Below are 12228 nucleotides of genomic sequence, written 5' to 3'. Positions count from 1 at the left end.
ACTGATCGGGAGTTGGAGGTTGATTATTTCTTTCCGTGGGCTCTGCCTTATCTTTTACATTGGGATGGGAAGGTGTGGTTGGGCCCTGGGGCCCGTAGTTGCTTGGTAGAGCCGCTCCGTCGGGCTTGGAGATGTGTTTCTCGGTTTTGGGGTCATTCGCCTTTCAGTTCTGTTTTGCTGCCCATAGTGGGCAATGCGGCCTTTAGTCCTGGACAGGAAAATGTTGTTTTCAAACGTTGGCTGCAGAAGGGGATCCACTCTTTGGAGCAGTTTCTACAGACGGATGGCAGCGCTGTTCCCTTTTTGACTCTCCAGGCATCCTGATCCTTGGGTACGACGGATTATTTTGCTTATATGCAGCTTTCTCATTATGCAGCCTCTTTGCCCAGAGACTCTTTGACTCAGTCTTTTGCTGTCACTTTGCACAAATTTTTCTTTGATACTCAGTGGGCTTTTAGGATTGGATATGGAGGGCTCCAGGCTATCAGAACACAGGCCTGGACTCTCACTGTTGTATAGGGTCTCTTGTGGGGTGGTTGTCTTTTCTTTTGTATTGGGGAAAAAACTATTGAGATCCTTATGTTATGCGTGTATTTTCTGCTCTTGTGAATAAAGTTTATACAAAAAAAAAAAAAAAATCCAAGATGGACGCTGCCAATAAATTCATGCCAAAAATGGCCCTTTGAGGCTCCCATGAAGTTTAAAAAATTCAGGGAAGCGGGTTTTGGAGGAGGGGAACCCTATCTCTGGCCCCAGAAACTCTGAAAAATGCAATTTTCAGCTTCCCCCCCTATGTTTCCATAGGGAATAAGGGCTGTACTCACTGTGTTGTGCTGGTGCCTGCCTAAGTCAGCTTTCCTGCAGCCTGACTGAAAGGAGGAGACTTTCTTTCTCAAAACTGTTCCAGAAAGGATTCAAAACTGTAGCTCTTCAAGCTGCCAGTCGGTCCGTCACTGTCTGTGAGCTCAACCCCCACGAATCCTCATGGCGTGACAGGGGTAGATGAAAACGCAGCTGGCTCCCTGAAACCTCAAGGGATTAACACAGGGGCCTCACAGCCTGCACTCAAGCCTCTAATAAATTAGAAGATGAGCTAGCTCCCAGGGGAACAGGCCCTGAGTTTCAAGCATGAACAAAACAGGTCAGTTCAACAGGTAAACCCAGGGGTTCTCTGCGAGCTGTAGACCACCACTAAGGAGTCTGCAACCTCTCCCAGGCAGAGTTGCCCCAAGTGGAGGAACTCTGGGCACCAGCGACCCACAAATCAAATGAAAGAAAACCCCAAAATAAAAAAACAAACAAAGCAGATCAGAACACACCTTCTCAACTTACTTGCTCAAGAAAAAACTGAAGAGGGTGGAGCTGAAAGATGTGATTGACATCTTTCTGAAAGAAACTTGAGACCAGAGGTAATTCACCTAGGAGTACAGATTCCTATATGTCTTTGCACAGAATTAATTATATGGACATCAAAAAGGGTTCACCCCAGGTGTTTCCCTCCTTTTTATATGAGCTTCCAGTTCTTAAGAATTACATTTGCTATTATTTGGGATTTTCTTTCCTTTTTGCCTTTAAAAATCCTTTTTCCATAGTCTAGGCCAGGGGTAGGCAATTCCGGTCCTCGAGAGCCAGAGCCAGGTCAGGTTTTCAGGATATCCACAATAAATATGCATGAGATAGATTTGCATCTCAAGGAGGCAGTGCATGCAAATTCATCTCAAACATATTCATGGTGGATATCCTGAAAATCTGACCTGGCTCCGGCTCTCGAGAACCAGAATTGCCTACCCCTGGTCTAGGTAAGTCATCTGGTAAAAGGACATGAATTGTGGCATTACAGAGTGAGCTTGTTTTAATATACTCAAGAGCAAGCTGCAACAGAGATCTGAATCATGATACAAGGAGTTAAGTGACATTTCCTCTAGGAATCACTAAGAAAAGAAACTGAATGAGAAACACCACTCAACACTTTGAACCTCTAAAACAGAACAGATTGTGGGATTCAATACGCTTTAATCTTATACCTACTGTATCACAATACACTGTTCCATCAAAACCAATAGTGAGCTGCTAAACTACTTTGTCCATTGTTCTTGACAAGGTATGGCTGGGGTCCCTACCAAGGGCCATCATCACTAACTATCCCTACAAAACAGGAAGCATAGCTGGGAAACAATTGAGAGTCTCCTGCATGATAGCACACAGCTTTGCCTCTGGGCTTAAAAAGAAAAAAACTGCTCAAGGTTCAGTGTTTTTAAAAGGAACACGGCCAATTCAGTGTTTATGTTTAACATAGTTTCAAGTACAGAGCTTTTGTTTCTCAGTTTGAAAATTATTACTGAAACATTTCACTGTCCATTGCATGTTTGTATAATAGCAAGTTAATAAATGAAAATACAAAACAGGATCATCCAACTATATTTGTTAATATTAAACTGGATATAGGAGAGTTCTGTACATATCTGACAGTTTGTTTTTTCATTCCCTCGTCAATTATGATCAACAACAACTGAATGAAAGTAGGGTGGTTGTTAGCTAGAACTCTTCAGAGAATTCCAAGGAGGACATCTGACTTCATGGCAGGAGTAGCAGCTGGAGCCACTCAAGTCTAAATGACAAACACATCTTGTTTTCAAGTCACAGGCCTCAATGACTAGGCACCAATGTCCATTACTCTGGAGTATATGAGGCAATACAACATTGCCAGATAAGTAGGCTTGAACTGCTTTGTAAATTAGATTGGTCATTGTTGGTAAATGCCAGAAGAGTTACTACATCTGTTCAACACTTAGGGCTCCTTTTACGGGGATTAGCGCGTCGGACATTTCATCACGCGCTAACCCGCGTGGCACACCAAAAAACTAACGCCTCGTCAATGGAGGCGTTAGTGATTAGCGCAGCAGGCGGTTAAACGCAAGGTATTCCACCGTTAACCGCCTACCGCAGCTTGATAAAAGGAGCCCTTAATCTCCTTTACCCTCTCCTCCTCCCATTTTCCTCCCACCTCCACTCCTCCCTCTTTTCTCTCCCCTCCCCTTCCTCTCCCTCCTACCTATCATAAGAACATAAGAACATAAGCAGTGCCTCTGCCGGGTCAGACCAGAGGTCCATCCCGCCCAGCAGTCCGCCCCCGCGGCGGCCCAACAGGTCATGACCTGCCTTAATCACCAGAAGGGGCCCCCTTGCCCCCTAGGTTTCTCATCGAAGTCCTATCTTCCCATCAATGTCCTAACCCTCCGGCCTTGCACCTGCACGACCTGGTGAGCTGTCTATACTTATGCAACACCCCAGCACCTCCCTCAGTACCCCACGATCCCCTTTTCCCTCAGGAATCTGTCCAATCCCTGTTTGAATCCCTGTACTGTACTCTGCCGGATCACTTCCTCCGGGAGCGCATTCCATTTGTCCACGACCCTTTGGGTGAAGAAAAACTTCCTTGCATTTGATTTGAACCTATCTCCCTTCAGTTTCTCTGAGTGCCCCCTCGTACCTGTCGTCCCTTTTAGTCTGAAGAACCTGTCCCTGTCCACCCTCTCTATGCCCCTAAGTATTTTGAAGGTCTCAATCATATCCCCCCTGAGCCTCCTCTTTTCCAGAGAGAAGAGCCTCAGTTTATCCAGCCTCTCAGCATATGGGCAGTTTTCCAGCCCTCTTACCAGTTTCGTTGCCCTCCTTTGGACTCTCTCAAGAACTGTCCACCTCCCCTTTCTCCCTCCTCTCCTCCCTCCCCATCCTCTTCCCTCTTGCCCTCTTTAAAGTCGTCATGAGCCTGTATAGGTATGAACGACGCACAAATAGAAGATTGTTTAAGAATTGTATTTATTCCTTTTTTTTTCTCCTCCCTTTTCAAACGTATTATTTTATAAAAATTGTATTAATTGTCTTATTTTTTTTATTTTCTATATTAACTTAATTTTTAACTAAATGTAAATCGCATTGGATTTGGATTTTGCGATCAAATCAAATATTTTACATAAACTTCAATTAGATTAGATTAGATTACTATTGCAGCTCATGCTTGGTTTATAGCAATTTTTCTTATTCAGGCCAGAAATTCATAGCAGGCAAAATGCCAGGTGCAGTTAGAAGCTTTAGTGGAGAAGTTCAGAGGCTGTGTGACTCAAAGCAGTTGACCAAAATAACTCTTTAAAAGTACATGCTGGTAATCAAAGAAGAGGCTTAAATAGCTCAACTGCATTGAAATGCGAGTTAAGTAAACATCATTCAAATATTTATGCTTAGAAAGTGATATAAATACATGCAATAAGAAAACTTCCTAACTTGAAAAACCTCTAATGAGAAGTGGTACATTACATGTAAGCTTATTTTTCTAGTCTCTCTCTTCATAGCTATGAATGAGGAAAGAAAGAAAAAGGTTGGCTCTTCTCAATACATGCGAATCCAATTAGAGGACAGGTGGGAAAAGAGAACCAAAAACTGACCCCAAATAATCTTGAGTTGGAATATATTACTATACTGCATATCAATAGGGTAACAGCCAATTATCTTCGCTCTGAACTCTCACAACCTAAGTGTAGAACAAGCCCAAAAAGTATCTGCTTTCATGGACATTTGAAGGAACACTGGAAGGCAAGAATTCTCACTAGTTACCAGAGTTGTTCATCTGTCTTTTCTCTACATTAAGCTTGTTTAAGTGATTTAACATTTTCCGGATGTTCTGTCCTCCTTGCTGCTATCCACCCTATCATTTATGCCATTCCTTTCTGCACTCAGTTTGGTTTTAACCATTTGGTAAACCACCTTGATAACAGACTGTTTTTCAGTAGTGCTAAGGAAAGATTAGGTTCTTATCTCGGTAAATTCTTTCTAGCATTATTCCTAAACATTTGAGTAGTCAATCCATTCCTGCGAGAATTCTTGCAGAGAGCCTCATTTGCATTCTTTTGCTCTACCTCCCATATCTCTGGGCAGTCCTCCAATTCCTCAGTTTGTACCAAAGCAGATGGACAACCCTAGAGAGAAAACAAAATAGGGAGAGGTATGGGGACTCTCCCCAAGTAACATGTCTGTTTATATTATTAACATAACAGACGAAAAGAAAAAACTGTAACCATTTGCAATTCATAACAAGGTAAAAACAAACAAGTCACCAACCTGAGCGCAACCTGCACTAAGAGTGTGGGAGATTCTAGAGATATCCCCTAGATTCTTTAACGCGGCAGTCACATCCTCTATCCTTGACAAGGCTGGATAAAGAAAAGAAACAAGATAATAATAATAACTTTATTCTTCTATACCGCCACAATCGTGCGACTTCTAGGCGGTTTATGTCCAGATTCCCCAGCATGTTCAGGGTAGTAATGAACATTGGACAGGGAGGGCTTCAGGAATAATGTCTGTCTACTAGAAAGAAGATTACTGAAGGTAAGATGCTAATATTTCCTTCAAGTACAACAGACACATTATTCCAGAATCTTCGGGATGTATCAAAGCAGTCCCCAGAGTCTAGGGTGGGACAGATGAGCCTGTTGACAGGACGGATGACCCAATGTAGAGTCCATTTTGGCCGCTACGTCCACCCTGTAAAACTTCATGAATGTATGGAGAGAGGACCATGTGGAGAAACCACTGAAGATTCTGCCCATGAGGAAGCCACACTTCTAGTGGAGTGTGCCTTAGAGATATAGGCGATCACTTTCCACTTCCAATATAGGCTGAAGAAATGGCCATATGGATCCATCTTGAGATGGATGATTTCGAGGCTGGTTGGCCTTTATGGGCTGCCCCTGTCAGAACAAAGAGATGATCAGACAATCGAAATTTGTTTATAACCTCCAGTTATTACAGTAACACTCTGCATACATCCAATAATTTCAGCACTTTTATCAAGCTTCCTTGATCCTGAGGGCGTGAAGGCAGGCAACCATACTTCCTGATTAATATGAAAGCTGGAGACTATTTTTGGTAAGAAAGATGGTACTGTACAAAGTACTATTCTGGAATCTGAAATTCTGAGTAAAGGATCTCTGCATGACAAGGCCTGCAATTCTGACACCCATCAAGCTGAAACGATCGCCACCAAAAACACCATTTTGACTGTAAGATCCATCACAGAAGCCACATCTAGAGGTTCAGAGTGCCCTAGCTAGCACCTGTAGGACCAGATTAAGACTTCATGCCAGAAAAGGCTATCATACTGGCCATGTCAGGATGTGCTACCATAGTGGTTTTATTAACCTTAGTTAGACCCAAAACACAAGGGCCCCATAATCTGAACTTTCAGGAAGCCAACTACTAGGCATTTTTCCAGGTCTTCCTGCAGGAAGGCAAGCACCACAGATATCAGGACTGAGTTCGGGTCCTTACTCCTCCGAGTGTACCAAGTTTGGAAACACTTCCAGGCTTCTGCATATGCGGGTAAAATCAGTTTCTTTCTACATCTCAGGAGGGTGGACACCACTTTGTCCAAATAGCCTTTGCACGCTATTGCTGGATGCTCCAGAGCCATGCCATAAGACCAAAGCATTTTGGATCCTCCAGGGCAATTGGGCCCTGCTTAAGCAGTCTCGGATGACATGGAAGTTTGAGACCTTGGTCCCTTTGCAGCCAGACCAGATCTGAATACCACAGTCACCTCGGCCAGGCTGGGGCTACTAGAATCACCGGTCCTTGGTGCGTAATGATCCTGCACACAAATATGCCTATCATGAGCCACAAAGTTTGGTCAAGGTTGCACCAGGGTATCCAAGTCTCCGCTTCCTGGCTTGCAACTTCAACTGAAAAACCGAGCCATCTTCTTGTTGGCTGCCGATACCATCTCATCGAAAGTCAGACGCCCCCACTGATTCACAACAAAGATGAAGGCTTCTTGAGACAGTGACCACTCTACAGGATCTTCCGGCTGAGGTAAACTACTTGCACATTTTCTACTCTTGCCACATGTGCCACCGAGAGTACCAAGAGATGGGCCTCCGCTCACTGAAACAATATCTGGGCTTCCAAACGTAGAGGAGCCCCCTATTGATCAACATAGACTACTACCACTGTGTCTGCCAAGAAAACTCATACTATTTTGCTTTGCAGAGTGCTCCCAAATATCTGAAGTGCCAGGCGGATGGCTGCAGTGGCTGATCAACCACTTCCTCTGAGAAGGGGACCAGTGTCCCTGAACAGGACATTTTGTTCATGACTCTGAAAAGATCATACAGAGTGTCAGCTACATAATCCACTCCCCAACATTAGAAACTGGTAATCCCTTCCGGCCACTGCCTCCGAATCACGTTGCAATTTGGAGTAGCAAGCATGATAAATAAATGGGCAACAAAAGATGCTATTGCAGCTGCCTTTAAACCTGGGGCTGCTGCTTTGAAAAGCTTCTTAGGAACAAAATCCAGCCTGTGGTCCTGGGCATCCTTTAATACCACACTGCCTTCACTGGGAAGGGAGGTATGCTCAGTAACCTGTGCCACTAGAAAATTCACTTACAGTGGAACAAAAGCTGCTTAAATTCAGCATTCATAGGATAGAGCTTTGCCATGGCCACCCAAAAGAGCCTCTTGGGACCTCCAATGGTTTATTAGAATTTTTATAATGTTCAGATACGAGAGGAAGATAAAAGTTAAAGTTTATTCGTCCAATGAAGAGTTGACACTTAAAGCCTTGGACAGTGAGAGTTTTTCAAGTCCAAGGTGGTGCTGTTGAGGACCAGGGTGAGAACTGGTATATGAGAAAATTACCGGGTGAGGTATATACAGTGGAACCTTGGTTTACGAGCATAATTCGTTCCAGAAGTATGCTCGTAAACCAAATTGTTTGTATATCAAAGCGAGTTTCCCCATAGGAATGAATGGAAACTCGCTTTGATTCGTTCCACCAACCCCTTCCCCCCACCCGAGGCTACCGGCGCTGCTCCAATCCCCCCTCCTTGAGGCCACGACCGCTGCTCCATACCCCCCTCCCGCGATCCAGAATCCCCCCCAGCAATCCAGCATCCCCCCTGCGATCTTACATGCTCCCCCGAGCACCAAAACGATAGCCCTTACCCCAATTGGGCACCAGCACCAACGCACAGGACATGCCGGTGCCGGTACCTGAAGATCCTCCCTCTTCTGTGCTGGGCTGGGCATCGGCAATCCTTCCTCTTGTTTGTGCTGGGCTGGACTGGGCCTTGAGCATTTGCGCATGCTCAAGGCCTTCTGGTCTCGCTCTCTCCGAGATTCTGAATCTGAGAATCTCGGAGAGAGCGAGACCAGAAAGCTTTGAGCATGCGCAAATGCTCAAAGCCCAGCCAAGCCCAGCACAAGCAAGAGGAAGGATTGCTGATGCACTGCCCAGCCCAGCACAGAAGAGGGAGGGTCTTCGGGCACCGGCATGTCCTGTGCGTTGGTGCTGGTGCCGGTGCCCAATTGGGGTAAGGGATATCGTTTTGGTGCTCGGGGGAGCATGTAAGATCGCAGGGGGGGGGGGGAGAACGACTTGAGAGGGGGGGGATGCTGGATCGCGGGGGGTGGCACTCATAAATCGAGTCAAACTCGCTTTCCGAGGCACCGATTTTACAAATGTTTTGCTCATCTTGCAAAACACTCGCAAACCGGTGCACTCGTAAACTGAGGTTTGACTGTATACCGTTCCTTTGGATACTTCATTTACAAAAGAGAGGAAACATGTGATCTTTGATTTTGTGCTGCTAAAAGCGCCGAGGGCTTAAACATATAGCAACATAGTAGATGACAGCAGATAAAGACCCGAACGGTCCATCCAGTCTGCCCAACCTGATTCGATTTAAATTTTTTCTTCTTAGTTATTTCTGGGCAAGAATCCAAAGCTTTTCCCAGTACTGTGCTTGGGTTCTAACTGCCAAAATCTCTGTCAAAACCTACTCCAGCCCATCTACACCCTCCCAGCCACTGAAGCCATCTCCAACTCATCCTCCCCCAAACGGCCATATACAGACACAGACTGTGCAGGTCTGCCCAGAACTGGCCTTAGTTCAATATTATTTTCTGATTCTACATCCTCTGTGTTCATCCCATGCTTCTTTGAACTCAGTCACTGTTTTCCTCTCCACTACCTCTCTCGGAGCACATTCCAGGCATCCACCACCCTCTCCGTAAAGTAGAATTTCCTAACATTGCTCTTGAATCTACCACCTCTCAACCTCAAATTATGTCCTCTGGTTTTTACCATTTTCTTTTCTCTGGAAGATTTTGTTCTACGTTAATACTCTTCAAGTATTTGAACGTCTGAATCATATCTCCCCTGTCTCTCCTTTCCTCTAGGGTATACATATTCAGGGCTTCCAGTCTCTCCTCATACGTCTTCTGGCACAAGCCTCCTATCATTTTCGTCACCCTCCTCTGGAACGCTTCAAGTCTTCTTACATCCTTCACCAGATACGGTCTCCAGAACTGAACACAATACTCCAAGTGGGGCCTCACCAATGACCTGTACAGGGGTATGAACACCTTCTTCCTTCTACTGACTATGCCTCTCTTTATACAGCCCAGCATCCTTCTGGCAGCAGTCATCGCCTTGTCACACTGTTTTTTCGCCTTTAGATCGTCGGACACTATCACCCCAAGGTCCTTCTACCCATCCGTGCATATCAGCTTCTCACCTCCCAGCATATACGGTTCCTTCCGATTATTAATCCACAAATGCATTACTCTGCATTTCTTTGCATTGAATTTTAGTTACCAGGCATTAGACCATTTCTCTAACTTTTGCAGATCCTTTTTCATATTTTCCACTCTCTCTTCGGTGTCTACTCTGTTACAAATCTTGGTATCATCTGCAAAAAGGCACACTTTTCCTTCTAACCCTTCAGCAATGTCACTCACAAACATATTGAACAGGATCAGCCCCAGCACCAAACCCTGAGGGACTCCACTACTCACCTTTCCTTCCTCCAAGCAACTTTCATTAACCAACAGCCAGTTTATAACCCAGTACACCACTTTGGGTCCTAACTTCAGCCCTTCAAGTTTGTTCAAGAGCCTCCTATGAGGAACCGTATCAAAGGCTTTGCTGAAATCTAAAGAAAACAGCCTGCATATAGTTGTGTCCTCTCCAAGATTAAGGGCCTCCACCAGATCCAGCCCCCTAGAGATGATGCAGCATCTCCTGCTACAGAGGGCCCAAATTGGGACAATGAAGGCATTGATATAGAGCCTTTTGTCCCAGTCCTCCTCAGACTGGAACTCCCCATCTTGTGCATGGCACTGCTGCTGGGGAATTGTGCTCTTTTTTTTTTTGGGGGGGGGGAGGGGGGAACTCTGGTGTCAACATGGCCACGATCCCTGAGGGTTCTATGCGACCCTTGTTAATCATGTAAACTTCAAACATCATATTGATAAAATTCAGGGGGGAAATCCCTGTCCAGGATATCCAGACAGCCCCTGCAGACGCTGGCAAGCTCCCTTCTGAGGTTTTGAAGTAGCGGTACGACTGCGCTTCACCGGGGACGCACTTGTGGTGCTCCCCAGCTCAAACCTGGACTTTTTTCCCTGGCCCTCACACCATCTAGATGCTAACACTCTTTCCCCCTCCCCCCACCCTGAGGAACTAGGACGCGGCTAAGCCAGCAGCTCCCGCTGCCCCTTCCCATGTGCCATGTAGCATGTGAAACATGGACAATCCTCAGACAGGCATCCAGCGCAAATCTGACATGAATCCAAAGTATCCTGGCCTGAGAAGCCCACTGCACCTGTTTTTGACCAAAAGCAAGGTGTTTTGAGGCAGATAAGAGGCTTTTATTTTCAAATTAGGAAATTTAAGATGGCCACGGCAGTGATTTTAATGTCCAAAAAAAGACCCAAGAGAGCTACACTGGTGTCCAGAAACTAGCTATTTGGGGATTTTGGAAGTAGGGGTTCCTGACTCTAACCCCAAAACACTCACAAAAAAATCTACTTTTAAAAGCCCCTCCCCATTCTGATTTAGAGGCTGTCAGTCTGCTACTCACTGTGCCATGCTATGTGCTGGGAGCTGCTTGTAAAAAAGCTGCAAACAGCTTACAGGGATAACTTCTACCTCAAACAAGCCTGGAATCCAGACTGCTTTGTCTCTTCAGACTACCTTTTGGGCCCAATGACCGGCTGGAGACCTCAACCCCCACCAGAACCTCATGCTCACAGTCAGGGGAAAGAGAGCAGTTGGCCCTGATCCTGGAAAAACCACCACGGAGCAACTCAGCCTGCGCTCAAGCCCACTGCGGAAAGAATCTGGGGAGAGCCTTGCTTCCAAGGGATCAGTCCCTGAACACCCACTGTTAGTGCAGTCTGTCCAAGAGGTTAACTGTAAAGCAGTCTGCCCCTTGGAAGCAGACCTCTGGCCTTAGAGCCTGCGCTCTACCACAACCAGAGATGCCCCAAAATTGGAATCCTCTGTAGCACTGAAAAAGCCTCACAAATGGTATGCAAAAAAACTAATTTAATGGAAAAATAAACACAAGCCAAAAAAACAGGCTCCTAACATCTCGCTTGTGGAGAGACAACTGAGGAACTGGAGGACAGCATAGAGATATGGGAGGCGGAGTAAAAAATGCAAATGAGGGTCTCTACAAGAATTCTCATGAGAATGGATTGATTGCCCAAACATTCAGGAATAATGTGTCTATCGTAGTAGAAGTCTAATTAAATAAACCTTTCAGTCAGATTGAAATGATACTTTAAAATCAAGGGAAGAAGGGAGGACAAAGTTTTTGCAGGAACTTCAGTTTTACAGCTCTGTAGATAAAAATCTAGAGACTCCTCAGGTTTTCAGCTTCAAACTTCATTCCATTTATTTTAGAAAAATCAATTCTTGTATCAGTTATTGCTCTGTAAGTACTCAAAATTTCAGCAACAAGCTAACGTGAAAAAAAAGCTATTGTATGGCCCCTGAAAGCTGTAGAGGCACAGCTAATATAAGCTTTCTGTATGCTTAGGCATGCACATAGACCCCCCCACACACACACACAAACCCTCATCCCCCCTCCAACTATACCTCATTTTTAAGGCACACATCCACTTCATCATGGTATGCTTCTAAAAGTTCTTCAAGACCACATCTGCAATGAAGGATTGTGATAGAGGACAATTACTGAAGATGAATCTCGCACTTCAAAATTTTAATTTATAGAATACAGTGTAAATGACTAGGCTTTCTTCAAATGATTAATTAGCTATGGAGACCACACGAAAGTCTGCATTCTTTTTCTTAGCGCCAAATTCATGGAATGATCTTCCACCATATAAGCCTGGAACCATCCCTCACAAAGTTGAAGAC

At 45.0% G+C, this 12228-nt stretch overlaps 1 protein-coding gene across 1 annotated transcript in view; it reads right to left on the bottom strand.

Moving 5' to 3' along the window:
• The window catches only part of PIK3C2A (phosphatidylinositol-4-phosphate 3-kinase catalytic subunit type 2 alpha), a 178718-nt gene that overhangs the window by 106417 nt on the left and 60073 nt on the right, over window positions 1-12228 (bottom strand). Inside the window, exon 8 of the mRNA XM_033928461.1 lies at window positions 11947-12010. Within this exon, the coding sequence (XP_033784352.1) occupies window positions 11947-12010 (64 nt within the window). The remainder of the gene's footprint in view (window positions 1-11946; window positions 12011-12228) is intronic.

This window comes from Geotrypetes seraphini, chromosome 19 (assembly GCF_902459505.1).
Source record: "Geotrypetes seraphini chromosome 19, aGeoSer1.1, whole genome shotgun sequence".
Lineage (NCBI taxonomy): Eukaryota > Metazoa > Chordata > Amphibia > Gymnophiona > Dermophiidae > Geotrypetes > Geotrypetes seraphini.
Note: the sequence above shows the minus strand (reverse complement) of the source record. Positions and strands in the feature narration are given on the sequence as shown.